Below are 27,421 nucleotides of genomic sequence, written 5' to 3'. Positions count from 1 at the left end.
GCGGGGCGGGCGGGCCCGACGCGGGTGGGAGGGGGCGCCTCCGTTCCGGCCCCGCCCCCCGCCCGCCCCGCGCCCGCCCCGCCCGGGCCCCGCCGACTCTGGTCGGTCCGGGACAGACTGGCGGGCGGGCGGGCGGGCGCTGACGCCGCGGGGCCGGAGCGGGCCGCGCAGAGGGAGCAGCGGCGCTGTGGGTCCCCGTGGGTCCCCGACCCACTCCCGGGCCGGCCATGGCGGGCGCCAGACCCGGCGTCCACGCGCTGCAGCTGGAGCCGCCCACTGTGGTGGAGACCCTGCGGCGCGGGAGCAAGTTCATCAAATGGGACGAGGTAAGCGCGGGGCCCTCCGCTCCGCCCCGATCCCGCACTCTCTCTCCAGAGCTCGACCCGGACGCCGGGGACCCCCCCACCCCGGGCTGAGCCCCCACCCGCCTTTCCCAGTTCGGCTGCTCTCCGGAAACTTGCGTCCGGAGTTGTCCCCGTAAGGAAGACTTTGTGCCCCCTTTCCTCCCCCCGCCGCCGCCAAGCCTTGAACTCTGGACAATGTGGCTCCCCATTTCTTGTTGTGGAGATTTGGAACCCTAAGAGACCCCGGCCCCCCTTTCACTCTTCTCTCCCACCCCTCAGGGCTAGGCTAATTCTGTTTCTCCCCTTCCTGGCCTGGCCCCCCGACCCCTGCTGGGCCCTGGACTCTCCGTCTGGCATGCAGCCTGGCTCCCGCACCCCCATTCGGAAGGGGTGCCGCCGAGACCCACTCTTGCCCGGGCCATGGCCGGCACATCCCCCTTCCATTCATCACTTTTTCTCCTAATTCTGCCCGCATCCCTTTGCCCTGCCTCTGGATCCCAGCCGGCTCCCTGCTCAGGTGGGAGCACCAAGTCACCCCCTAATGAAGACTTTGTCCCCCAACTTCCTCTCCCCCTGGGGAACTTTGCTCCCCACTCCTTGGCACGGGGACTTTGAACCTCAATAATCCCAGCCCTCCTTTCTGCCTGCCCTGGCCCGGTGCTTCCCACCTGCCCCGGCCCTAGCGCCCACACTCCCCTCTCCCGGGGCCCCCCTCCCCGGTCCTCCCCCGGCCTCCACCCGCCGGCCTCCACCCGCCCGCCGCCTGCCTGCGCTTCCTCGCCGCTCCTTCCCAGTGAGGCCTGGAAGACTCTGGGTTCCTTTCCGGCTGGGTGGGGCCGTAGGCGTGAGGGCTGGGGGAGGGGCTGGGGGCGGGGCCTGAGGCAGCAGGTGTGCCGCGGAGGGGTGCCCAGGAGCCAGAGGAGACCCCTCCCCCCAGGCCAGAGTGAAGGGAAAAGTTTCTTTTTTCCTTCCAGTGTGATAAACCCAAATAAGGAAGTGGGAACCCGGAGAGGGCCCTGGGGGGCAGGGTGGGGGGTGCTGACAAGGGTTTGGGGCGGGAGAGCAGGGGACCTGGGCTGCTTCTGAAGGCTGCGGCCCTGGGGAGGGGCAGGGGAAGGCACTGGGGACAGTGGCCACAGAGCTCTCCCTCTGCACACTTTTTGGGGGTGTGGGGGCTCGGCTTCAGGGCAGGGCTGGGAATCCCGAAGTGGGGCTGAGGCTGGGTGTCGGGGCCATGAGGCTGGGAGGCCAGGCCCCCTGGAGTTCCCCCGGCCTGCTGTCCCCTCTGCCCCTAGAGTAACGTCCTGTCCTGCCTGTTGTAAGCAAGGCTGGAGATGGGCGGGGCTGCGGCAGTCCCCATTCCCTGGAAGGGGCAACTGAGGCCTGGAAAGTGGATACTTCTCCCAGGTTCCCCACCGGGCCTGTGACTGAGGCCAGAGCTGAGAGCCTGGCAGGGGTCCTGGTCCCCTGCTGCACAGGCCGCAGCGCTGCGCTGGAGCCCTACTGGCTGCAGGCAAATCCCGACTCCTCGGCCCCACCTTGGCCAGCTACCTAGCCTCCTTGGGCCTCAGTTTCCTCCTGTATAACATGCAAGTGTCTCATAGAGTTGGTAGGAGGACTGAGTGAGCTCTTGGCCGTCTGGCACGCAGTAGGGCAGTGGGAGCTGCAGCGGGAGCTGCTGTGTCCATGATGATGTAATTACCCACCAGACAGTGAGCAGCAGCTCAGGGTGGCATCGTGCGCCAGGCGCCTGGGCTGGAGAGTCCTACTGGTAACCACTGGCCGAGCCAGACCCTCAATGACCAACCCTTTGGCCAGTGTCCCTAAGCTCCACGGGGTGGCCCCGGGAGTGTGCGGGCGACTGGACCCTCCTCAGTAAATGGGGCCAGTGTGCCCTCGCCGCCCCTGCCAGCCGCCGGGCTGGTCCTGGGGGCAGGGTGAGTCCCCCCGAGGGGACCCAGTCTGCTCTTCCGTAAGATGCAGATGGGCTGCGAGGCTGTGAAGACCCTGTGGGGTGCAGGGTGGGATAGGTGGATGTTGAGGCAGGTAAAAAGGGTGGTCGGTCATTGAGTGGCATAAGTGACGCAGAAGGGCTGTGGCGGTCAAACGTCCGACCCTTCCACTTTCATCCCACAAACACCCTGGAGTAGCTGAACTAAGGGGGTTGGGGGGCTCTGTCCAGGAGCTCTCAGACCTTCTGGGGAGATCAAGTCCAGGGTAAGGGGCTCAGGGTGGACCTCCCCAAGGACGTGGGCCAGATTTCGTGGGCAGAGAAGGAAGGGAAGGGTGTCCCAGCAGAGGGAACCTGAGACGAAAATCGGGAGGTGGGGAAAGGATAGCTGTGGTCCAAAAACGGAATCTGAGGGCAAGGGGTGAGGGGAGTCAGGACCAGACGTGGGGGCCCTGCGGGTCAGGCCGAGGCCCTTGGCTTTGACCTGAGGGTGTAGGGAGCCAGTGAAGGACCTGGGGCTGGAAGAGGCTTTGTCTCGGCTCACTGGCTGGAGGGGTCCAGGGGCCAAACCTGCGCCACGGCCCGTGGCAGCCGAGGCCCTCAGCCCTCCCCCACTGACCCCTGCCGCCCCATCCCTTCCCCAGGAGGCCTCCAGTCGGAACCTGGTGACCCTGCGCGTGGACTCCAGTGGCTTCTTCCTGTACTGGACGGGCCCCAACATGGTGAGGGCGGGTGCTGACTGGCCCCTGGCCTGGACCCCTATGCTGCCCGCCCCGCCCCTGCACCCACGGGGCCGGGGCCCAGCTGCTGGCTGACCTCTCCCCCAGCTCCCTGGACAGGAAGTGCTAAGGGCGGGGGCTGGGGCTGGGGCTGCAATCAGGGGATGGTCCCTCCCTGGCCAGGGGATGGCGCTCGGGGGCTCCCTGCTTTCTCCCAGCAGCCCCCTCAGCCCCTCCCTGGCATCTGGTCTCCCCAGGAGGTGGACACACTGGACATCAGTTCCATCAGGGACACGCGGACGGGCCGCTATGCCCGCCTGCCTAAGGTGAGTGGTGGGGACCCGGGACTAAGGATGAGCGTGGGACTGTGGGGGGGTCAGGGCACCCTTCCTCAGGCTTGGCTCTCGCCAACTTAGGACCCCAAGATCCGGGAGGTGCTCGGCTTCGGGGGCCCTGACACCCGGCTGGAGGAGAAGCTGATGACGGTGGTGGCTGGGCCAGACCCAGTGAACACGACTTTCTTGAACTTCATGGCCGTGCAGGACGACGGCACGGCCAAGGTGGGCCCGGGTCGAAGGGCAGGCCCCGGGGAGTCGCGGACTCCTTTGCTTAGTCTGCGATCACTTTCCGAGCACCTCTTGTATACCGAGTGCCTCTTGTATACCGGGCTGTTCTCTGACTGTATTTATAACCCCTCTCTGAAAAAAATGATGTCAGAGCACTTGCTGTGTGCCAGGTGGGTGCTGGGCTGGGCTTGGGCCGCCCTCTATTTCCCACTCACCGCCCTGGCCCCCCATCTGCTGCCCCCCAGGTCTGGTCCGAGGAGCTGTTCAAGCTGGCGATGAACATCCTGGCTCAGAACGCCTCCCGGAACACCTTCTTGCGCAAAGCGTGAGCCCTGGGTCCCCCAGGGGGTGTCGGGGGGCCAGCTGGCTGTCCGCCGGGTGTGACCCCTCCACCTGCCCCCCCCAGATACACGAAGCTGAAGCTGCAAGTGAACCAGGACGGGCGGATCCCAGTCAAGAAGTGAGCAGCCCTCTCCCCTCAGCGTCCTCCCCCCTGCCCCCACCTTGGTGACCCTTGCCCCCCCACCCTGACCCCGTGCCTCACCCCCCGCCTGCTGCAGCATCCTGAAGATGTTCTCGGCAGACAAGAAGCGGGTGGAGACCGCGCTGGAATCCTGCGGCCTCAATTTCAACCGGGTGTGTGGGGTGGGGTCAGGGCAGGGCGGAGGTGTCACGGTGGTACCCGGGTTTCTGGGGCTGGCTGTACCCCCGGGTCTCACCCCATGCTCCCTGGCCCTCAGAGCGAGTCCATCCGGCCTGATGAGTTTTCCTTGGAAATCTTCGAGCGGTTCCTTAACAAGCTGTGCCTGCGGCCGGACATCGACAAGATCCTCCTGGAGATGTGAGCAGGGCTGAGTTTCGGGGCATTGCCCCCTGCCAGGCTGGGCCCCCTCCTGGCCCCCGTGCCCTCATCCCTTGCCTCTGCTCAGCGTTCCTTTTAGCCCACAAGAAGATTGGGGGGCTGGCGGGCTGGAGCCCCAAGCACTGGGGCAGGGCAGGTGCATAACTTGTCAGTGGAGATTGTCCGTGGTAATGGGACAGCTCTGTGCCCTCTTTGCCAGGGCTGGTTCAGTCGGCCCGCTTTGTGGGTGAGAGCACATGTGGGCCCTGCCTGAGCTCCCAGAGCGGGGCCGCCCCTGGACTCAGGGCCCCAGGCTGGAGGCATTGAGGGGAAGGCCAGGTACTTGAAGGCTTCCAAAGCCCTGGCCTTCTCCTGCTTGCCTGCTGCCTGGCCCCCGCCGAGGGCTCAGGAGAGCAGATGGGGAAACTGAGGCCCAGAGGGTGCAGTGACTTGCTCAGAGTCCCAATCCGGGGGCTCTCCCAGGGTGAGCGCTTGGAGTGAGGGGGTGGGCCTGTGACGTTCCAGCCTGACTCAGCACCCCCCACCCCCCCACCACCGCCAGAGGCGCCAAGGGAAAGCCCTATCTGACGCTGGAGCAGCTCATGGACTTTATCAACCAGAAGCAGCGCGACCCGAGGCTCAACGAGGTGCTGTACCCGCCGCTGCGGCCCTCGCAGGCCCGGCAGCTCATCGAGAAGTACGAGCCGAACCAGCAGTTCCTGGAGCGAGGTGAGGCGGCCGGGCTGGCGGGCGGCGGCGGTGGCCGGGGCCACCGCGCGGGCCTGCTGACCCCGCACCGCCCCCAGACCAGATGTCCATGGAGGGCTTCAGCCGCTACCTGGGAGGCGAGGAGAACTGCATCCTGCCCCTGGAGGCCCTGGACCTGAGCGCGGACATGACCCAGCCGCTGAGCGCCTACTTCATCAACTCCTCGCACAACACCTATCTCACCGGTGAGCCAGCGCCCTGCGGCCCCTGACGCCCGGCCCTGGCACTGCCTCCCTCCTGGGGTGCCGTGCCGGGGAGGCAGGCAGGGAACGGACGGCCGCCCCCGGGGGAGCTGGGCTGGTCTGCAGGGGAGAGTGAACCTTGAGGAGGCCCTGTGAGCAAGACCCCGGCTGGGGGTGGGGGCCCCCTGGCCTGCTGAAGGCTTTTTGGGGGATACTGCTTGTTCCACAGAGAATAAAGGAGGGCACTGGGAGCCGGGGCTAGCCAGGCTGGGCCAGGGGGCCGCCGTGTCCCCTGCATGGCCCGGCTTGGGCGCGGGCCCCAGGGAGGGCCGCGGGGCCAGGCGGCCCTGGTGACGGAGCCTGGTCCCCAGCGGGGCAGCTGGCCGGGACCTCGTCGGTGGAGATGTACCGGCAGACGCTGCTGTGGGGCTGCCGCTGCGTGGAGCTGGACGTGTGGAAGGGGCGGCCGCCCGAGGAGGAGCCCTTCATCACCCACGGCTTCACCATGACCACGGAGGTGCCCCTGCGGGACGTGCTCGAGGCCATCGCCGAGACCGCCTTCAAGACCTCGCCCTACCCCGTCATCCTCTCCTTCGAGAACCACGTGGACTCGTGAGTGGGCCTGACCCGGGCACCCGCACCCACCCGGACACGTCGGTCCCGCCCGGCACTGCTCAGCCGCTTGCTTCCCTGACCTCTGCGGCCCTGGGAACTGCCCCCGCGCCTCCGGGCCGCTGACCCGCTCTCGGGACCGCAGCTCCACCTCCAGGAGCCCCTGACCTCTGACCTTGGCCCCACAGGGCCAAGCAACAGGCCAAGATGGCCGAGTACTGCCGCTCCATCTTTGGGGATGCGCTGCTCATCGACCCGCTGGACAAGTACCCGGTACGGGCGCCCGGAGCCGTGGCCGGGCAGGCCTGGGGGGCGGTGCGGGCGCCTCGGCAGGCCCTGACCTGCCCGTGCCCCTCCAGCTGGCCCCGGGCGTCCCCCTGCCCAGCCCCCAGGACCTGATGGGTCGCATCCTGGTGAAGAACAAGAAGCGGCACCAGCCCAGCACCAGGGTCCCCGACAGCTCCGTGCGCAAGCGGCCGCTGGAACACAGCAACTCGGCCCTGAGCGAGAGCTCCGCCGCCACCGAGCCCTCCTCGCCCCAGCTCGGTAGGGCCCGCCCCCGACTCAGGACCCCCAGCCCCACCCCAGGACCCCCTCCCCCACCCCCCAGGCATCCCCCACCTCACCCCAAGCCCCCGACCCCTCAACTGCCCACCTCCCTGAGCCCGTCTCCCCCAACCCCAACTCCCTCCTCACTGAGCCTCTCGCCTCCCCTCAGCTGGGCCTGGGACCCCTGACCCCTGACCCCTGACCCTGGCACTTGTCTCACTGAGCTACACACACCTGGATTGGGCTCCATTCGACTCCTGCCCCCTCAGCCTCCACTTTCCACCTCCCAGGCCTTCCCCAAGGCCCAGGCGCTGGCGCTGAGCTCTGAGCCCCGGCCTCCGGGTGTCACAGTCCCCGCGTTGGGATATGAGGTCCCTGAGCCCTGTTCTTTGACCCTCACTGAGTTCTCCGCCCCAGCTGGTTGAGACTGCCACCAGCCCTTGACCCCTCACTTCCAGGCGGGTCATAGTGCCATCTTCCCTGCCGGCCACCACAGCCCTCTCACAGGGTGTGGCTCTGGCTGACCTCTGGCCCGCACCCCCACCCTGCCATCCTTTACCCACTGGGGGAAAACCGTTGTACCCCCGCTCCTACTTCTCGCCCCTCCGAGCCACCCTCCTTACCTTCCTGTTGGATACAACTCCAGGTGCCAATTCTCGCCCTGTGACCTCCCTGAGCTCCCACTGGGGTCAATGCTATCTGACCTTTGACCCTCTTCCCAGGCCACCCTGCTCCCAGAGTACCCCTTGGTTTTCCCACTGAGTCAGCTGCCCGCGCCCCGGCCACCCCCCCCCCCGCCGGCTTCCTGATCATCTGCGTGTGGCCTGACCCCGGACGCCCCGTGGCCCCTTTCCCCGCAGGGTCCCCCAGCTCCGACAGCTGCCCGGGCCTGAGCAACGGGGAGGAGGCGGGGCCTGAGAAGCCCACCCTGGAGCCTCGGAAGTCTCTGGGCGAGGAGGGGCTGCGCCGGGGCGCCGATCTGCTCGGGCCTGCCGAGCGCGAGGAGGACGAGGAAGACGAGGAAGACGAGGAGCAGACGGACCCCAAAAAGCCGACCACGGATGAGGTCAGGCCCGCGGGCGGGCGGGGGATGCAGGGGGCAGGTATTCATTCCCGGAGCAGACCCAGCCCTGGGTGGTGGGCGTGGCGGGGAACAAGGCAAACTATCCCGCCCTCCCAGGGGTCAGCGTGCGTGGGTGCTCAAAGATCTTACACAGACATGGAAGCAGGTGTTAACTTACGTCTGTGACGGGTGCTGGGGGAGGGGGGAGGGAGGGTGCAGATTGGGGGTGGGGCTTGGCAGGCAGAGGATGCGGGCACCGCACGTGCAAAGGCCCTGTGGCAGGGTCCAAGCCAATGCAGGAGGAGGGGGCAGGGCAAGATGAGGGTGTGGTGTTGTGGGCAGTGCCGAGGGGATCTGAGGAGAAGGGGTGGCTAGTGTGTGAGGGCGGATTTGAGAGGGACCCAGAGTAGTAAGGGTAGGGACGGGCGGCTGGAGCTCAGCGCTGGACTCTGGTGAGCCCCCCGAGGTGGCCGGGGAGTGGTTGGAAGTAACGGTTGGGGGTGGAATTTTTTTTTTTTGTAAGATTTATTTTTTATTTATTTCTCTCCCCTCTCCCCCTCAGTTGTCTACTCTCTGTGTCCATTCGCTGTGTCTATTTCCATGTCCTCTTGCGTTCTTGACGGCTGCATGGGAATCTGTGTTTCTTTTTGTTGCGTCATCTTGCTGTGTCAGCTCTCCGTGTGGGCGGCACCATTCCTGGGCAGGCTGCACTTTCTTTCGCGCTGGGCAGCTCTCCTTATGGGGCGCACTCCTTGCGCGTGGGGTTCCCCTATGCGGGGGACACCCCTGTGTGGCAGGGCACTCCTTGCACGCATCAGCACTGCGCGTGGGCCATCTCCACACGGGTCAAACCCTGGGCCTCCCATGTGGTAGGCGGATGCCCTATCCGTTGAGCCAAATCTACTTCCCAGAGGTGGAAATTTGAGGCTCATCTGAACTTGCGTCATTGAACCCCCAGTCTTGGGTGAGGAATTCCAGCTTCCGACGATCTGGAAGAGGAGGATGACCAGGGAGGTGGGAGGCAAACCAGGAGGGCGGGGTCTGCGGCACAGGCCCCCAGAGAGAAGGCTGCCTGTGCAAGCGACCCAGGACCGCCGGAGACGGTGGCGGGCTGGGCGATGTGACTGCCGTGGCTGCAGTGAGGAGCGGCCGGGGGGACCGAAGGTGGAGCTGGTCCGAGGGCCGCTGGGAAGAACACTGAGGAGGAGGGGGCGGCACTTGCACCCAGAGCCCCCCCTTCGTGAAGCGGGACTCTGGGAGAGGGACCTTCCAGCTCTCAGGGCTCCTGGCCCCGCTGACCTGGGTTTGGGGGCCCCAGGGCACCGCCAGCAGTGAGGTCAATGCCACCGAGGAAATGTCAACGCTTGTCAACTACATCGAACCTGTGAAGTTCAAGTCCTTCGAGGCTGCTCGAAGTGAGTGCAGTGGGAGGCTGGGGGGGAGGGGCATGGGAGCGGGCCCCCACAGCCTGCCAGGCCTGACCCCCGCGCACCCACCCCGCAGAGAGGAACAAGTGCTTTGAGATGTCATCCTTTGTGGAGACCAAAGGCCTGGAGCAGCTGACCAAGAGCCCCATGGAGTTCGTGGAGTATCCTCCAGAGTGGTGGGACGGGCCTGAGTGTTCGGCCGCCGCGTGCGCGGCCTGCACAGGGCCTGGGGCCCCCGGCGCCCGGGTCTGGGGTTCGGCTTTCCGCCGTGGCTGAGCTGGGTGGGCCTGGCGCCTGGCAGACAGTGCGGAGGCCGGGCCCGGGCTGGAGGCAGAAGGGAGGTGCACGGGAGCAGAGGAGGGCCTCGCACGCCGGGCTCCAGGTGGGCGGCGGAGGCGGCGCGGGGGCAGGCAGGCGCTGGTACCTGTGTGGCCCCTGAACGCCCAGCTCAGATACAACAAGCAGCAGCTGAGCCGCATCTACCCCAAGGGCACCCGTGTGGACTCGTCCAACTACATGCCCCAGCTCTTCTGGAACGTGGGCTGCCAGCTGGTGGCGCTCAACTTCCAGACCCTGGGTGAGTGCTGACCTGCCTTGACCCTTACCCTTGACCCCCAACCTGACTTCAGCCCCACTCTCTGGCTCGTTTTTGCCTGAATGGGCCTGTCTCATCCCAAATCCCAAACTGACCTTGGCTAACCCCGGCTCCTTGCCTGAGCTGCCTCCCGACTCTTCTCTGGACCCCTGAGGCCTTTTGCTCCCCCTGCCACCGGTCACATTGGACTCCATGTGACCCCGAGGGGTCCTGGGCCCACCTCTGCCCGGTGCCGTCCTGCCTGACCCCTGCCCTCCCCGTGTTGCCCCAGATGTGGCAATGCAGCTCAACGCAGGTGTCTTTGAGTACAATGGGCGCAGCGGGTACCTGCTCAAGCCGGAGTTCATGCGGCGGCCGGACAAGTCCTTCGACCCCTTCACCGAGGTCATCGTGGACGGCATCGTGGCCAATGCCTTACGGGTCAAGGTGGGGCCCGGCGGGGCTCGGGGCAGGGGCCCCGGGGCACGGGCCTGGGCAGCCGCCTCACCCTCCCGCGCCACCCGCCCCCACCCCCAGGTGATCTCGGGGCAGTTCCTGTCCGACAGGAAGGTGGGCATCTACGTGGAAGTGGACATGTTTGGCCTTCCGGTTGACACGCGGCGCAAGTACCGCACGCGGACCTCGCAGGGCAACTCGTTCAACCCCGTGTGGGAGGAGGAGCCCTTCGACTTCCCCAAGGTGAGCCTGGGCCCACACCCACCCTGGCATGCAGGCGGTGGCTGGGGTCGGAGACCCGCGGGTGGCAGGGGGCCTCGCGGCTGTGTCCGTGCGCCTCCAGGCCCCGCAGGGTGAGACCGCGGGGGGGCGTGGCGGGAGGTTCCGGAGCCCCTGTGAGAAGCTGGCCTAGCCCACGTCATCTCAGAGGCAGGAAGGACTTGCCCAAGATCCCAGCCCTCGCGCACCTCCCGGGATCCCAAGTGGACTGGGTGGCCTCGCTTCCAACCTGGGGGGTGTACGCCTTGGCCCCAGACGCGCGGCTTTGTCCAGTTCCTCACCTGGTGACGGCCAGCTCTGCCTCGCCGTGGGGCCCCGGGCAGGGCCCTGATGGCCGCTGGTCATCCATCGGGCCGGGCCGTGGGGCCTGGGGGTCTGGCAGCCGGTCGCTGGACCAGCCTGGCTGCAGAGGCTGTGGGTTGGCCCGTGGCTCAGCACCCATCTGGGCCCACAGGTGGTGCTGCCCACGCTGGCTTCGCTCCGCATCGCGGCTTTCGAGGAGGGCGGCAAGTTCGTGGGACACCGGATCCTGCCTGTCTCCGCGATCCGCTCAGGTGGGGCCGCGTGGGGCCCCGGGCTGCCCTGGGGGGCGGTGGGCGTGCGGTCAGCTGACCTCGCCTCCCGCCCCACCAGGGTACCACTACGTCTGCCTGCGGAACGAAGCCAACCAGCCGCTGTGCCTGCCGGCCCTGCTCATCTACACGGAAGCCTCCGACTACATCCCCGACGACCACCAGGGTGAGCGGGGGGCTGGGCGGGCCGGGGCGGCGTCTGGATGGCCCCCGGGCTACGGTGGACCTGGCACCGGGGCTGAGCTAGCGGGGGGGAGGCTGGGATCCTGTCTCCACAACCCTTGCCCTCTGCCCCCCGCCCCAGACTACGCGGAAGCCCTGATCAACCCCATCAAGCACGTCAGCCTGATGGACCAGAGGGCCAAGCAGCTGGCCGCCCTCATCGGGGAGAGCGAGGTGAGCCGGGGCGGGGCTGGGGGCGGGCCCGGGCCGAGGCGGTGGGGCCTGGCAGGCGGGCAGGGCCTGGGCTCACCTTGACCCTGGAGACTGGCAGGCAGGACCGCCATGGGTGTGGTGAGGAGGGGAGACTCGCGCCCTGCACAGGCCCATCCCACCTCCCAGCCGGGCAGTCTCGGCCCCACAGGCCTGGCTGCGCCTCTCCCTTTGTCAGCCTGCACCGGCCAGGGCTTCTGGTCTCTCCCGGCCTGGCCCTCGGTTACTCTCCAGTTTTAAGGGGTGAGATGAAAACCACCCCTCTTGCCTGCGAGAGGCCCCCAGGTCAGGCCTGGGCTGGAATTCCTCCGGCTCCAGGCGGGGTTGCCGCCTTCGAAAGGTCAGAGCCGGGGTTCAGGGTTTCAGCCGCTTTGCCAGGGCAGCTTGAAGCCACTGATGCTTTCAAAACCCGGGGCCTGGGGAGCCTGAGGAGGGCTGTGGCTCTCGTGGGGAGGGCAGGGGCGGAGGCCTCCCCGCACATCTAGACCCAGTCCCCGCGGGGCCTGCGGCAGGCGGGGAAGAGACGGCTGCAATTAGAGCCTCCCGGAGCCGTGCGGGAGAGGCTGGCGCCCACTCTGCGGTCATTTCCTTCATTGATTTAATCAGGAGCTAAGAACGAGGAAGATGAGACAACTGTGGGCAAGGGTGGAAGGATGCGGAAAGGGAGGAAATTTGTGGCTGGGTCAGGCCTTTCCAGAACCATCTGGAAGTTCCAGGCGCAGCAGTGGGCCCGGCATCCTAGAAGGCGGTCTCAGTTTCTCCCTCCCCCCCCCACTGTATGGAATAGGGGGTTAGAAACGCTCGTTTCATCCCTCTTTATTTCTCACGTGGTTGCCCAAACAGCCCCGCGTTTCCCACGAGAAGTCCAGCAGGTGGACGGGCTGCGGGAGGCTGAGAGGGACGGTGGAGAGCAGCGGAGGGGCGTGAGGACAGAGGGGCGCAGAGGGAGCAGCGTCTCTGGAAGGGACCTTCTGCCTTTTCCCCACAGGCCCAGGCTGGCCCCGAGACCTCCCAGGAGAGCCGATCTCAGCAGCAAGGGTCCCAGCTGCCGCCAAACCCCACGCCCAGCTCCCTGGACACCTCCCCCCGCCGGCCCCCAGGCTCTGCCACCTCCCCCACCAGCCCGTCCCTCAGCAGCCCAGGTAGGGGGCCGTCTGGGCCTGGGGTGGGCAGGGGGTGCAGCGCCCTGCCCTTCCGCCCCTCAGCCCTGCGCTTCTGTTCCCCAGGCCAGCGGGACGATCTCATCGCCAGCATCCTCTCAGGTAGGGCGGGGCGGGGTGGCGGAGGAGGTGGGGCTGCTCCCCGGGGTGGGCCTGCCGGGCCCGGCGGCACCCCAGCCCGCCCCTGCTCTGCTGCTCCCAGAGGTGGCCCCCACCCCACTGGCTGAGCTCCAAGGCCACAAGCTGCTGGTGAAGCTTCAGAGCCGGCAAGAGCGGGAGCTGCGGGAGCTGCGCAAGAAGCATCAGCGCAAGGCTGTGGCTCTCACCCGCCGCCTGCTCGACGGCCTGGCCCAGGCCCGGGCCGAGGGCAAGTGTCGGCGCCGGCCAGGGGTCCTGTGAGTGGCCCGCCTGTGTGGGGGTGCTGCCTGTGCCTGGGGGGTTCCTTGCTAGGTGGGCACGGAGGGAAGGTCAAGGGCTGCTCCTTGACCCCCAGGGAGGAGGGTTTGGTGCAGGGAGGACTGAGGAGGGCCGCCTGTTTCTAGACGCCAAGGGGGTTCCCATCAGCTCAGCGCTGCTCGTTCACACCGCAGCCTGGGGCGGGGCCTGCCGTGGCCGGCGGGGACCGGCCCCAGCCCACGTCAGTGCACCCGGCCTGAACTTCACCTGGAGGGGCTCTCCCTGCAGAGGCGGGGCCGCCAACGGGGAGGATGACAAGGGCGAGGACGAGGAGGCAAAGCAGTATCAGGAGCTCCAGAAGAGGCAGCTGCAGAGTCTGCTGGAGCTGAGGGAGGCCCAGGCGGACGCAGAGGCCGAGAGGAGGATGGAGCACCTGCGGCAGGTGAGGGGGTCTGGGGGGCGGCGGGGGTGGGGGGGACGGACCTGCCTCCTGGGACACCTGCCATCAGCCCTGTGTCACCTGCCGGCCACCTTCCTCCACAGACCCAGCAGCGGCTCAGGGAGATCGTCCAGGACGCACACACCACCCAGTTCAAGAGGCTGAAGGAGACGAACGAGAGGTGCAGCGGGATCGTGTTGATGGGTGGGGGCGCCCAGGTGCCAGCGGGAGGGCAGAGCCTCCAGCTCCGCCCCTGACGCTCCCTTTCCTCCCACCTGCCCCTGCAGGGAGAAGAAGGAGCTGCAGAAGATCCTGGACCGGAAGCGCCACAACAGCATCTCGGAGGCCAAAACGAGGGAGAAACACAAGAAGGAGGCGTAAGTGCGACGGGCTCGGGCACTGTGGAGGCTGGGAGGTGGGGCCGGGCCACGGGGCCCTGCACCCATCCTGCCTTGCTCCTGTGCAGGGAACTGACGGAGATCAACCGTCGGCACATCACGGAGTCGGTCAACTCCATCCGCCGGGTGAGTGAGGCTCATGTGCCCCCCTGCCCCACGCTCTGCCTTCATTTGTCAGATACCCATGTCCATGGTACCTGACCTGGTGCCACGCTGGAGGAATTCCTGCCCTAGAGGGGCTTCTAGGGCCTTTCCCCCTGGTGCCCCTAAGCCCCCTCATGCCCCATATCACATCCGAAGTCAACAGTCTGCAACCACGCCCCGTGGCACTGGAGTCTGGGCGGGTGATGACTGCTGTAAAAGGCCATCTCAGAGCCCTGGACACACCCTGTAGTCCTTGGCCCCCCGGACTTCTGTGCCCAGCTGGAGCCCCGGGTCCCCATCTCTGAGCCCTTGCCTTCCCCCGCAGCTGGAGGAGGCCCAGAAGCAGCGGCACGAGCGCCTCGTGGCTGGGCAGCAGCAGGTGCTACAGCAGCTGACCGAGGAGGAACCCAAGGTGAGGCCGTGGGTGAGGCGGTGAGGCAGGCGGCAGGGCTGGGTGGCCTGGCCTCGGCCGTGACCCCGACTTCCCACAGCTGCTGGCCAAGCTGGTCCAGGAGTGTCAGGAGCAGCGGGCCAGGCTGCCCCAGGAGATCCGCCGGAGCCTGCTAGGCGAGACGCCGGAGGGGCTGGGGGACGGGCCTCAGGTGTCCTGTGCCAGCAACGGTCACGCACCTGGGAGCAGCGGGCACCTGTCCGGCGCCGACTCGGAGAGCCAAGAGGAGAACACGCAGCTCTGAGCTGGTGGGCCAAGAGGTTGCCAGGGCGGGCACCCGGAGGAGGGCAGGAGGCTAAGACACTAATTTCTTTTTGAACTTTTTATCTTTAGAAATTTTATTTTTTTAAACCTGGGGTGAGTACCCCACCCTAACTTGCTCCCGTCACCCTCCCAGGCCCCGGTGGTCCCTGGATCCCTCAGTCCTAAGGAAGGTGCTGGGTCACCTCAGGCCAGGGGGCCTGGGTCAGGGGCCTCGCCCCCCTCATGGCACCTACACCCAGAGTGGGAGTTGTCTCCCCTCCCTCCCCGGGGAGCATGGGTGGGAACTTGGAGCTCTGGGAAGCTGGGGCCACTTTCTCTATTTTTGGGATTTTTTTACATGAATAAAAATGGCTTTCAGGGACCTGGTGTGCAGTGTGGTTTGGGGTGGGGCAGTGCTGGAGAGGACTCTGGACCTCAGGTCTGGCTCTTGAGGGGCTCAGTTTCCTCATCTGTAAAATGGGCTGGCAGGCATTTGGTGGGGCTGTGGTCAGGCCCCCAGAGAAGGGTCAGTGTCTGCATCTTCTAGGCCTTGCCCAGGGCCATTGCTTCTATTTCCACGGGTTCCCTTCCCAGAGGCTCAGACCTCTGTCCAGGAAGCTTTCCCTCCCTCTCCTCCCTTCCTGTTGTCCAGTATGAGCCGGGTGCCCAGCATCTTCCGCCAGGTCCGCTTGGGCCCCACGCAGGCTGTTGATTCCGTTTGGGGGTTGGACTGGGTGAGCTGCCCCAGGGACCACTTATGGGTGGGAAGTGGGCCTGGCAGTGAGTGACCCCTGGGAGAAGGGGAGCTGATGTCACAGATGGTGGCAGGGCCTGGATGACCCAGCATCCCTCTCATCCCCGTGAGGGAGATGTTATACCTGTTTTACAGATGAGGAAACTGAGGCACAGAGCGGAAGTGGTGTGTCCCAGGCCACAGCTGAGTCAAGACGTGCTGACCTGGAGGCTCAGGGCGGACCTGGGCCCTCCAGAGCAGACTGCGGCCAGCCTGGAGGAGCTGCTCCACACCTCCCACTGCCCCCTCCGGAACAGCACGGGGTGGCAGCAGCCGGCTGAGCGTGCGGTCGGCTTCTGCCCCAGGGCCAGGCTGCCACCTCTTCAAGGCCTCTCCGGGCCTCCTGGGGCCTCCTGGGCTGACTGACTGCCTCCCTCCTCCAAAGGAAGGCAGCCTCTTATCTGGGCTTATCTCCTGCCAACCAAGTGTTTTCTTTCCTTTGTTTTTGCTGCAGCCTGAGGCAAACAGATGGGTGGGGAGGCCAGAGAAAGGGGGGTGGGGGCAGAATTGGGCCTTACCAGGGTTGGGATGCTCGGCCCTCAGACCTCAGACCTCTCCCAAGTCTGCCCAGTCTCTTCTATTCCATGTCCAGGCCCCTCAGCAGACCAGTGCTCTCTCCCCCTGATTTGTCCCCGCTTAAATGAACACTACTTGAGCATGCCACTCCTAGGAGCCGCAAAGACCAAGCTAAAATCTAGACCCCTGGGTATGACATTGCAGCCCCTCAGAAGCCACCCCCACCCTCCCATGGGCCCACTCTCTCCTCTGCAGGGAATGCCAGCCTCTTCTCTCCATCTCTCCTGAAGTCTAGCTCTAACCCACCTCCTCCTGGAAGCCCTCCCTGTCTTCCCCCTGTGGGAGGGAACCGCCCTCACCCCAGTTCTGGGTCCCCAGTTAGAGCACTCTGCTGGCCGCTGCACCATTATCCGAGGCTGGCTCTTCCCTTTGACAGGAAGCCACAGCATGGGGCTGTCTGGCATGATTCATCTCTGTATATCCAGTACTGCACGGGCAGATCCATAGGGGGCACCAATAAATGTTTCTGGAAATGCGTTCTGAGCTCTGGTCCCAGGTCCTGCGGAAGCTTCCCCTCCAGCTCCCCAGCGACCACTCTGCTCACAGCCTCGGCCTTCCGCCCGTCCCCGCCCCCGCGCGTCCTGCCTGTTCCCCGCACAGCGCTGGCCCTCGGCCGGCCACACAGTAGCTGCTCAAGAGGACTGACCTAAATAGGAACAAATGACCCTCCCTGGGGGGCCGCGGCAAGGCTCACAGAGCGCAGAATTCCGGCAGCAGGCCGGGCTGCGGTTCCCAATTACCATACTAGAGATAAGGGCCTGGAGGTCACGGGCCAGCCAGCCAGCCAGCCAGCCGTTCCCTGCGGCCAAGGAGCCCAGGCTCTGCCCACCCGACTCCTCCCTGGACAAGTCACTCCCGGAGGAGCAGCAGCGTTCCCGGACGCAAGCGGGGGCGCCTTCTGAAACGCTGGCGGTGTTAGCACTCCCCCGGCCCGGGAAGCCCCGAGGGACAGAGAGAGGAGACTCGGCGGCACAGACGCGGGCTTTATTCGCACACTGAGTGGCCACCGTCCGCCCGCAACGTTACCCGGGAGGACAGGCTTGCGGCGAAGTAATGGTTAATCCCGACTCGCCACTTCGTGCAGGCGCCCAGCGGGGCGGGGCACCCGAGGAGCCACTTCCGGTGGCTTGGGGCGGAAAATATGCAAAACTTCCGCTGGGGCAGCCCCGGCCTCGCACGCACACCGGAAGGGAATCGGACTCCCTGTCCACCGCCTCCCTCCGGAAGGAAAAGAGCTGGTCCACTTGTTGCTTAAGGCCTGCGGGGGACTTCCGCCCATACCCAAGATGGCCGCCCAGGCAACGGAGGCGGGCGGGCTCGGGAATGAGGGACGACGGTCACTGGGAGGGGGCGGAGCCGCCTCTCCCCAAGTTCCGATCCCACCAGGATTGGATGATGCGCGTCCAGCTGGGAGTCTGGCGCAGCTGCGTCGCCGTGCCCGCGCTCTTCGGACGAGGAAGTCCCTGGGGCAGGGAGGAAAGGGTTAAAGGCGTTAGCTCGCAGGGGCAGACAAAGTCGAGGCCCTCCACTTCCGTCATCCGACTTCCAAGATCCCAAGGGAAATAACAGAGACACGAGCTCGCAGCGTGCCCTGGGCCGAGTAGTCGGAAAGGCGCTGGGACTCTTGGCCCTTTGGGACTGGGGACCGATACAATAGATCCCAGAAACTGTGAAGGGAATGGGGTGGGGGCGTGCTTCGCACCCCATATAGCAGCGCCCGAGCGCTACCACCCAGAAACTGGGACTGTCCCGAAGGTGTACAAAGAAGTGGTTCTGAAGCCAGAACTGAAGAACTGGGGCACCTGAATGGGCCGGCCGGGATCAGCATCCTCGAGCTCCAAGGATTTGGGGGACGCAGTTGCTCTGAAGGAAAGGGAGGGCCCGGGGCGCTCCTGGAGACCTGGAATTTCAGACCCTGACCTGCTCAGGCGCTCGGGAGAGGCCTGTGTGGATTTGTCTGGACCACAGATCCCGGGAAGAGCCAGGCTGGGAGGGGGAACGGCTGGGACTACAGATCCCAACTTGTCCTGGGACTCAGGAAGGGATAGGTCAGTGGATGGGGGTCTGCGACTACCGGACCCGGGCACGTGGGGGACCGGTGCTCACCTTGAAGGAGCCCTCAAACTCGTCGCTCATCCTGCGGAGCTCGCGGCCATAGCGCTGTGCAGCCCAGAGGTTGGGGGGCGCTGAGCGCGAGCGGCCCCGGAAGGGGCTGGGTTCCTCACCCTCCACGCCTTCATCCTCCTCGGATCCCGCAGGGTATGAGCTGTGGCGACTCCGGGCCTCGACAGCCCCAGCGCCTGCAGAAAGGGTCACCGGGTGAGGGACGACAGGAATTTTAACTCTGCACCCCAATCTTGCTGAAACCCTCTCCCTTGGCGCCGGGGTCCTTAAAGCCCCACTGGGTGCGCACATCACCACTCACCTCTCAGAGCCCCATTTCTTTTTAGGTAAATCGAGGGTAATACTCAGCTGACTGATGGGGCTTTTGTTGAGGATTCCAGTAACTTCTCATTAATCCTGTGAATCCTTATTTAGTGTATAAAATGGCTTTCCTCTGTGCCTGGGGCAAAGTAAGGGCTTAAGCACTAGCAGCTGTGATGATTACCGCTAGCTTTGACTGGGGCCTCCCAGCAACCCCCTGCGGCTGGTAGCAATTTCATCCCATCCGTGCCACAGCAGAGGGAACCAGTCCCTGGGTGGGGAGGGGTCCTAGTCAGCATCCGACCCCCAGGGATCTCGTTTGTTCCACGGTTGTCGCTTACACAAGACTTCGGGCCCTTGGAGAACAAGGACCTGTCAGCCACCTGTCTGCACCGCCCTGGGCACCTGCCTGGGAGAAAACATCCAGAGCTGTCAGCTGATGTTTTAGGTAACTAAGGAGCACTCACTATGTGCTGGGCCGGCTTCTCATCCTAACCATCCTTTACAGAGGAGGAGACAGAGGCTCAGAGGGGTTAAGAACTTGCCCAGGGTCATAAAAGCTGTGAAATCCTGAGGCTCGAAGTCCCTGTAGGTTTGTTGGACTCCAGAGTCCACTGAGCTACACCTCTTCCCTTGTCCAACCACCCTTTAACATTCTGAGCCTGTTTCCTCCCCTTAATGTGCTAAAGGTCCCATCAAATAAAGAGTGTGAACATGCACTCTGGGTCATTGTTCAGAGAGGATCCTCTCTGGGGTCTGAGGCTCCTCTGTCCTGAGCACCCCTGCCAACCCCACCCCCCAGATCCAGCCAACAAAGACCTAGAACCACTGCCACAAGCCAAAAACCCAGAGCTAAGCAATCGCAGGGGAACACACTTAGAGCTCAAAGCAGGGCGCATCTGTCGGGGAAGGCTTTTTGGAGGCGGCAAGGTTTTGAAGCTGGGGGATAGCAGAGTACCTCATCCCCCAAAGGACCTTCAGCTGAGCCCTGCAGGGGGCTGCAGGCCCTCCAGGGGTCTCAGCTCTAGATACATGGCTGAGAAGGCCGGGAAGGGGACGAGGCTAAGAGAGCGTAGCTGGGGCACATGGCCATTCTGCGCCTCCCCAAAGCCAGGTCCAAGGTCAGGTAGGGACTTCAGGGCCAGCAAGGAGCAAGGCGGTGGTGGGGAATAGTCAGCGGACTCAATGCAGGGGTCAAGGCTTGGAAATAGGGGCTGGAGGAGACGCAATAGAAAGACCTCTGCTTGGAAGAGGGCACTTGCTGGGTCCTTGGGGCCCTGACAGAGGAGAAAGGGACAGTAGCTAGGTGGGCCCTGGCTTGAGCACATGCCCTCTATGTGACTTTGGCCCTGTGCCCCCAGCCGTTGGGGTCTCAATGCCATCCTCCATGAAATGGGAGCAGCGCATGACCTCCAGGATCACTGTGAGAACAGGTGGGACAAGGAGAGCACCTGCTCTGCCTCTCGACGCCTCCCAGCTTCCCAGCGAGGCAGCCGCCCAGTTCTTCCCATTTGACAGAGGAGGAAACAGAGACAGGGTCGGGTAGGAACTTGCCTGAGGTCATGCAGCGGGGACATCTGGCCTGGCCACGTAAGTGCTCAGGAAACACCAACTGTTTTTCTTCTCTAAGAGCTCGGCAAATCCACACAACCCACGCACTTGACGGATGCAAGGCCCAAGAGCCAGGGAAGGCAAGTGCCAGGCAGCTGTCCCCTGGCCCAGGGCTCAGGACAACCTTGGATGTGCTTCACACGTATTAGTTCATTTAGTCCTCACCATACCCTAGAAGGGAGGTGATGCTCGTCCCCATTTTACAGAAAAGGAAACTAAGGCTCAGAGAGGGTAAGTAACTTGCCAAGCCCACACAGCTAGTAGATGATGAGCCAGGACCTGTGTGGCTCCAGGGTCTGAGGGCTTAACTTTCACATCTTCCCCCAGCCCCAGTGGGGAAATCTTCCCTAAGGCCCAGGTTGGGAAAGGCTCCCCTGGGCCTTCTGCCAGTGCCAGCTCTGCCAGGAGCCTGCCCTAGGGATTGGGGGAGGGGTCACCAAAGCCATGGGTTTAGCAGTGCCAAGCCAGCCACTGACAAGGTGGCATCCATTTGTGTAAAATGAGTTTTTGAAAGTGTTCTTTTGGAAAAAAACCTGGGGGAAGGCGGCTGCCCTGAACTAGCTCACTTAAATCCGCTCACACCATTCACCCCCTTCTGGGAAAGGGAAAGTATGTGGCTTCCCTCTGGGTGTGAGCCTGGGTGGGTGCCCAGCCCTGCTTGCTCACATCATCCTCTCTAGCACCTGGTCTGGGGCAGGGAGGGAGTGGGCGGAGCCTGTGGCTGGCCATGCCACAACTCCCAGCAAAGCGCCTGGGGCGAGACACATCCACATTCACACTTCTGAGGGCATCCTCGCACACATCATTACAACAGTGGTAGGGGAAGTGGACATGGCTCAACTGATAGAGTGTCCGTCTACCATACGGAGGGGCCAGGGTTCTATACCCAGGGCCTCTTGACCCGTGTGATGAGCTGGGTCACACGCAGTGCTGCCGCACACAAGGAGCACCGTGCCACGCAGGATCGCCCCTGCGTAGGAGAGCCCCCCCCGTGCAAGGAATGTGCCCTGCAAGGAGAGCCACCCCGCATGAAAGAAGCGCAGCCTGCCCAGGAGTGGCGCCGCACACGTGGAAAGCTGATGCAGCAAGATGACGCAACAAAAAAGAGATGCAGTATCCCAGTGCCACCTGATAATACAAGTGGATGCAGAAGAACACACAGTGAATGGACACAGCAGACATTGGGGGGAAGGGGAGGAAAATAAAAAATAAATAAATAAAACAGTGGTGGCAGAAGCAGATGTGGCTCAAGCGATTGAGCTCCCACTTACCACATGGGAGGTCCGGGGTTTGGTTCCCGGTGCCTCCTGAAGATGAGCAAGACAACAAACTGGCGCGATGGGCTGGCACAGTGAGCTGACACAACAAGATGATGCAGCAAGGAGACACAAAGAGGAAACACAGAGACACAACAAAGCAGGGAGCAGAGGTGGTGATCGAGTGCCTCTCTCCCATGTGGGAGGTCCCAGGTTCGGTTACTGGTGTTGAGCAGACACAGAGCACACAGCAGCACGAGGACGTGAGGCGGGGCAGAGAATAAATAAATAAAATAATCTTAAAAAACCAACAACAGTGGTGTTCCCGGAAATTTAAGGCACTGAAGCTCTATCGGCAGGTAGGGCGGGGTTTGGGGCCTGCCTCTACCCATTGCTAGCTTTGGTGAGTTTCTTCACCTTCCTCATCTTCAGTGGCTCCCCCGCCTGTGCACACATGTACACACACGTGCATGCACGTGCACACGCTGCCTGCCGGGAGGAGGCAGCAGGCCCCACCCCGAGCAGGCATTTCCCCTGGCCTTGGCTCCTCGTGGGACCTGCAAAGAACACACCTGACCTTGCCTGGGGCGGATGAAGTCAGAAAACACTCTACAGAGTGTTGAGGAACCATTTTCTGAAAAGGGCCAGATAATAATATTTTAGGTTTCTTGGGCTTTGGTGCAGCTACTCAACTTTGCCGTCAGAGTGGGAAAGCGGCCCTGGACAAGAGGCACGTGAGCGAAGCTGGCTGTGTGCCACTACAACCGGATTTATAGATATATATACACCGAAATAGGAGTCCCATAGAGTTTTCACATCATGAAACATTATGCTTCTTTCTCAACCACTTAAAAATGTAAAAACCACCCTTAGCTCATGGGCTGTACAAAAACAGGGATTTGCCGACCCCTGCTCTAAACCCCAACCATGCCTGTCCTCTGAAGCTTTCAGTGGCTCCCCACTGCCTATGCGAGACAGTCCAATCTCCTTGGCATGGCCTCTGGGCCCTCCCTTTCTGGTTCTACCGCACTTGCCTGCCGTCAGGGGGCATTGGTGCCACGTGTCTCTATCTGCAGCGTGTCGCAGGTGCCCGAGAAGTGTGCTGAAGGGATGGCAGCCCCCAGGAGCTGAGAATGCACTCACCCCCAGGGCTGCTCAGAGCCTGGGCCAACTCACAGTGACAATAATCACAATGGGCACCGTAATAGGAAGAAGGGCGAACGCAGAGCCCTTGAGTACTTTATCTGCCAGGCGCTGCTCGAAGCCCTTTTCCTACACTAAACCCTCAGATCCCCGCCACAACCCTATGAGGCGAGCTATTCTATCCCCATTTCCCAGCAAAGGAAACTAAGGCAGAGTGAGTTAACTCACCTGCTCAAGCTCAGCCAGCTGATAAAGGGCAGGGCCATGGCTTTGAACCCTGGCGGTCAGCTGCCTCTCTCACAGCAGGGCCCTGCCTTCCTTCAGCCCCCTCGCGCACCCACTGGGGCTCGCCATGCCCCTGGCCTGTTCCCACCGGGGCCTGTGGAGGCCATGAGCTCTTGCGGGATCTGCTCTGGGGAATCACTTGCTTTTAAGACACTGAAAACCAAATCAAAAGCTTCAGCAACCTCGTGCAGCTGCCAGGGGGTGGCAGTTTTCACCTCTCGCAGCTTTCCTGGAGCTGGAGAGGCAGCGTCTGGCTCCTTCCTGCTGCTTCCTCCTAAAAACGTGCCAGGCCAGTTTCTAAGACTTGGTCCCCCACCATCCTTCAACAGGACACGCCCCTCATTCCACCTGGGGACTTGGGGGGGGCACCCCATCGCTCTCTCCAACGCTCCGAGGGGTCCTGTTGGATCCCTAAAGGGTCCCTCCGACCTCCCGGCCTCTCTGTTCCTTGCCCTCCCCTCCCCTCAGACTCATTCCCATGGGCATAACCCAGACCTGGTCACGGCCAATGCCAGCAGCCCTGTCATCGCCACCCAAGCCGCCTCCTGCTGACTGCCCCCTCCTACCTGTCCAGCTCACTCCCTCTGGGATCTCCCCCCCGCCCCTGGCACAGGTCACCTGGGCCTTCCTGGGCCCACCTTACACCCCACACGATCATCACCTCCCTGCCTTGTACACACCCTCAGGCCTTCACCCCTGAACTCTCGCAACAAGCACAGCCTGTTAGTTCCAGCTCCCCGCCAGCTCCCACGGCCCCCAGTGGACCCAGCGGCCCTCGCGGCATGTTGGTCTCACTTAAAAAACCCAGTCGTGGGAAATGGATGTGGCTCAAGCCGCTGGGCTCCCGTCCACCATATAGGAGGTCTAGGATTCAATGCCTAGGGCCTCCTGGGGAAGGCAAACTGGCCCGCATGGCGAGCTGGCCCACGTGGAGTGCCAGCCGACATGGGAGTGCCACCCCGCGTGGGAGTGCTGCCCTGCGTGGGAGTGCTGCCCCATGCAGGAGTGCTGGATGACGCGGAGAGCTGGCGCAGCAAGATGACACAACAAAGAGAGATACAGAGGAGGGACAGAAAGAGATGTAGCAGAACAGGGAGCTGAGGTGGCGCAAGAGAATGGTCGCCTCTCTCCCACTTCAGAAAGTCCTGGGATTGGTTCCCGGAGCCGCCTAGTGAGAATCAAGCAGACATGGGGAACATGCAGTAAATGGACAGAGAGCGCAGACAACAGCCGGGGGGTGGGGGGTGGGGGGTGGGCGGTATAAATAAATAAGTTTTAAAAAACACAAAAACCCAGTCATAGGGGAGCGGGTTTAGCTTGGTGGTTGAGTGCCTGCTTTCCATGTACCAGGCCCCAAGTTTAATACCCGGTACCTCCTAAAAATAAAACAAATTTAAAAAGAAAAAAAAAAAGAAGAACCGAGTCGGACCTTCCTGGGGCCCACTGCCCCTTCCAAGCTCCAGCTCCCTGGCAAGGGCTTCAGAGTGGCTGCTCTCTCCATCCTCCCTCCCGAGGTCCTGGCTTCCTTTCACGGAGAAACTGGAAAGCACCCACAAGAGAAACTTCTATAAGTTTCCACACCAAATCACCCTGGCCCGCCCCTGCCACTGGTCTGCTGCCTCCTCTCCTCCACTGGAGGAGCTGTGTACCCCCTAGTCTGCCCCTACTGCCTGGGCTGGCCGGACACCTGGGCTGGCTGGACGGGGCAGCCCCTCCCCAGGGCACCAGACCCCACCCCTCTCCTATACCAGGCCACCCTTCCCGCCAGTCTCCCTTCCTTCCTGCACCGGGTATTCCCTCTCTCCTGGGTTTTGTGGAGCAGCCTATAAATACGCGGTTTTCTTTTCCTATCTTGACCCTCCTGCCACCTTCGGCTGCCACCTATCCCTTCGCTTCTCTTGGCAGGAGCCCAGCTGCCAAGGGTGGGCTCCCCTTTACCTCTCCCGGCCGCGGCCTCCCCGCCGTGCTCTGCTCCTGGTCCAGAGGCTGCTCTTGGTCACTCTGATCCCCACCAGCCGCTCCCCAGGGCACCGCCCTCTCTTGGTGTCCCCCACCCTCCAGCTGCCTCTTCCTTCCCAGGCTCCTTCGCTGGTTCCTGGCCTCCTCCTAAGCCAGGGCTGGCCCTCGCCCTTGGCGATCCTCCCCTTTCCTGATTCCTCTCTCCCCTGGTGATCTCCAGGCTCCGGGCCTGGCATGGCCTGAAAGCTGACAACTCCCGGATTTATTAACCGCCCCCCTCCCCGGACCTCTGCCCCTAGGGTGTCTAAAAGGCACCTCTAACCTGACATGGCCCAAACTAGGCTCCTGATCTCCCATCCCCATCCTTCACCCTGCCACCTCAGTTAAGGACAACTCCATCCTTCCAGGCCAAACCCCTTGACTCACCCTTTTTGTTTTTTTGAGGTACCGGGGCTTGGAGTTGAACCTGGGACCTTGTAGGTGGGAAGCCGGAGCTCAACCACTGAGCCTTGACTCCCCCTAGACTCCTCCTCCTTGCCCCTTAGCCAGCCGCCAGCAGATCGCACCGGCTCTTCCTTTCAAACAGATCCCCACTCCAGCTCCTTCTTATCACCTCCGCGGGCAGCTCCCTGGCTCAAGTCCCCTTCTTCCCTTGCCTGGATTATGGCGCCAGCCTCCGCTCCCGCTCCCGCCTCCCTGCTTCTGCTTTTGTCTGCTACAGTCTAATGTCAACAAGGGGACCCTAGTGATTCCAACGCCCAAATCCCATCATGCCACCACTGTTCAAAGATTTGCAGTGTTTCCATTCAGCCTAAAAGCCAAAGACCCACCCACGGCTTTCCAGGCCCTGCCCAAGCTGCCACTGCCCCCTTCCCTAACTCTTTGCCTGGCTCCAACTCTGCATTCCCTAGCCCTTTCCCCGCTGGCCACAGGGGCCTTGGGCAATGCAAGCTCTGCCTCGCCCTCAGGGCCTCTGCTCAGGCCTCCTCCAGGAACTGTCTTCCCACAGTAGCTGCAGGGCTGACCCTGCAAGCCGCTCCTCCAAAGTTGCTTCTTAGCAAGGCCCACCCTGGCCTCCCCTGCTCAGCTCCCTCCCCAGGCCTCCAGCGCTCCAGGCTCTCTTTCCAGTTTCCCCAGCTGTATCACCTTCCACCACGTTCTGTTATTTCCGTTGTTTGCTTATTGCTTCACAGCCCATCTCCCCACCACACTAGACTGAGCTGCCCAAGGCCAGGATTTTTTTACCTCTTTTGCTTATGGGTGTACCCCTAGCAACTGCGACATCGTGGGGCACACGGTGAGCACTCAGCATGCGAAGGAAGTGAACGCTGCTGGGGGACCCAAATGGCGGGCAGGATTGGTGGGGTGGAAAACAGTTGAGGGTGGAAAAAATGAGGGCAAAAATCCGGGAGTGCGCAGAGCGGTGGAGGGGTGGGTCGGGGGCCTCATAAACTTTCATGCTCCCGAAGAAAACGGGGAGGGGGTCGTTTAAGCTTCAGCAGGCAAATGACACCATCTGGATTGTTCCAGGGGCCCAGGCCTGGCCTGAGCACTGGGGAGGAAGAGATGACTGAGAAATGTCCCCACACTTGCATCTCAGCAGTAGGCCTGAGTGGCAGGAAGCACAGCCCCGGCTGGAGGGCCGCTCTGGCTGGCATCTTTCTCCCTCCCACCACAGACCGGCTGTCCCTGGAGGGGTATCTGCCCCCTGGGGTCACCTGCTCCTGGCCACTGTGCAGGATGGTCCCCATTTGGGCAGGAGCCACTGGGCAGCTGGAAAGTGGGTCCCTGGGAAAGCATGCAGCCTGGGGCAGGGCATATAGCCTGGGGCACCGGGACCTAGGAGTCACCCAGCCCCACCACCTACCAAAGGAACTGCCAAACAAGAGTGGCCTTAGGCAAGTCACTTCCCCTTTCTCCCCCCTCCCCTCCAGCCCAACCTGCTCTGATTTGTCCTGGCCCTACGAACAACTGTTTTTCTGAGCAACTACTCTACACCAGCACTACTGAATCACCCAACAGCCCTACAACGGTGATTAGTTGTTCTGGTTTACAGAAGAGGAAAGTGAGTCTCAGAAAGGTTATGGGCTTATCCAAAGTCGTTCAGTGAGCGTGGAAGCAGCTGGGGTGCAGAGGGGTTCTGGGTGGGGGCAAGGGGGACCAACAGGCATGCGGTTGAAGGGGGTGCCTACCTCCATGGTGGCTGCTCCTAGCCGGCTGCCCCTGCTGATGACCGTTGTCTCCCAGGAGGCCCGGAGCCGTGTGGTCGTGCTTGTGGAGGCCCGGGTGCTGGTCCCCCGCGGGTGTGGGGCCCAGGCCCCTATCTGCAGGGCTGGAGTCTTCCCGCTCAAACTCTGGGATCTGAAACATGCTCCGGGCTGTGTGGACAAGACGGTGGGCGGTCAGGGCACAGCCCGGGCAGAGGTTGGCCGATGGGGGCGGAGGGGGTAGGGCAGGTGCCCCTGGCACCCGCTCTACCGCTGGAACCCCCAGGCCCGGCCTGCCTCCCAGGCCCTCCTCTAGTCTCCCAGTCTGGCGCGGCCCGGCGCTCAGCCTGTCCACCAGGGACCTAGCTCCATCCTACGAGCCCAGGGGATGTGCGGCAGCCCCCCGCCCCCAGCCCAGCCATCCTGCCCAGAGGTGACGGCCCACCGGTCTCACCCCAAGCCCGATCTCGAGGCCCCTGACCCGGGCTCGCCGCCTCCCTACAATACTGAGGGCGCCCGGCCCTAGTTGCTTGGGCAACGGGAACTGTCACCGACCGGGCCCAATCAGCTTCTGTAATGTCACCTGGGCTGGCCGCGAGGC

The 27,421-nt window shown here is 63.5% G+C and overlaps 2 protein-coding genes across 4 annotated transcripts; one reads left to right on the top strand and one right to left on the bottom strand.

The window, feature by feature from the left end:
- The first annotated feature begins 97 nt into the window (after positions 1–97).
- On the top strand, positions 98–16,411 carry PLCB3 (phospholipase C beta 3). 2 transcript variants are annotated; one of them, XM_058305244.1, is made up of 32 exons: positions 99–326; positions 2,940–3,017; positions 3,272–3,340; positions 3,431–3,574; positions 3,826–3,905; positions 3,987–4,040; positions 4,141–4,216; positions 4,321–4,421; positions 4,984–5,150; positions 5,228–5,374; positions 5,743–5,983; positions 6,172–6,256; positions 6,343–6,529; positions 7,393–7,598; positions 8,914–9,010; positions 9,099–9,183; positions 9,475–9,599; positions 9,889–10,043; positions 10,134–10,295; positions 10,786–10,885; positions 10,965–11,069; positions 11,208–11,299; positions 12,324–12,477; positions 12,562–12,597; positions 12,698–12,890; positions 13,180–13,333; positions 13,435–13,511; positions 13,618–13,707; positions 13,797–13,854; positions 14,198–14,284; positions 14,364–14,571; positions 15,456–16,411. In XM_058305244.1, the coding sequence occupies exons 1-31, from the start codon at positions 228–230 to the stop codon at positions 14,565–14,567; spliced, it is 3,708 nt and encodes a 1,235-aa protein (XP_058161227.1). In that variant the 5' UTR covers positions 99–227; the 3' UTR covers positions 14,568–14,571; positions 15,456–16,411. The 2 variants fall into 2 exon arrangements, with proteins under 2 accessions (XP_058161226.1, XP_058161227.1); XM_058305243.2 differs by having other exon boundaries at positions 98–326; positions 14,364–16,411.
- A 492-nt stretch (positions 16,412–16,903) lies between these two features.
- On the bottom strand, positions 16,904–27,379 carry BAD (BCL2 associated agonist of cell death). Of its 2 annotated transcripts, none has more exons than XM_004479864.3 (4): positions 27,275–27,379; positions 26,806–26,991; positions 18,042–18,235; positions 16,904–17,398 (listed from the first exon to the last, which is right to left on the bottom strand). In XM_004479864.3, the coding sequence occupies exons 2-4, from the start codon at positions 26,981–26,983 to the stop codon at positions 17,273–17,275; spliced, it is 498 nt and encodes a 165-aa protein (XP_004479921.1). In that variant the 5' UTR covers positions 26,984–26,991; positions 27,275–27,379; the 3' UTR covers positions 16,904–17,272. The 2 variants fall into 2 exon arrangements, with proteins under 2 accessions (XP_004479921.1, XP_023440796.1); XM_023585028.3 differs by having other exon boundaries at positions 27,266–27,320.
- Between the last annotated feature and the right edge of the window lie 42 nt (positions 27,380–27,421).

This window comes from Dasypus novemcinctus, chromosome 10 (assembly GCF_030445035.2).
Source record: "Dasypus novemcinctus isolate mDasNov1 chromosome 10, mDasNov1.1.hap2, whole genome shotgun sequence".
NCBI classification, from domain to species: Eukaryota; Metazoa; Chordata; class Mammalia; order Cingulata; family Dasypodidae; genus Dasypus; species Dasypus novemcinctus.
The sequence above is the reverse complement of the archived record's forward strand: the minus strand, read 5'-3'. Positions and strand labels throughout refer to the sequence as shown.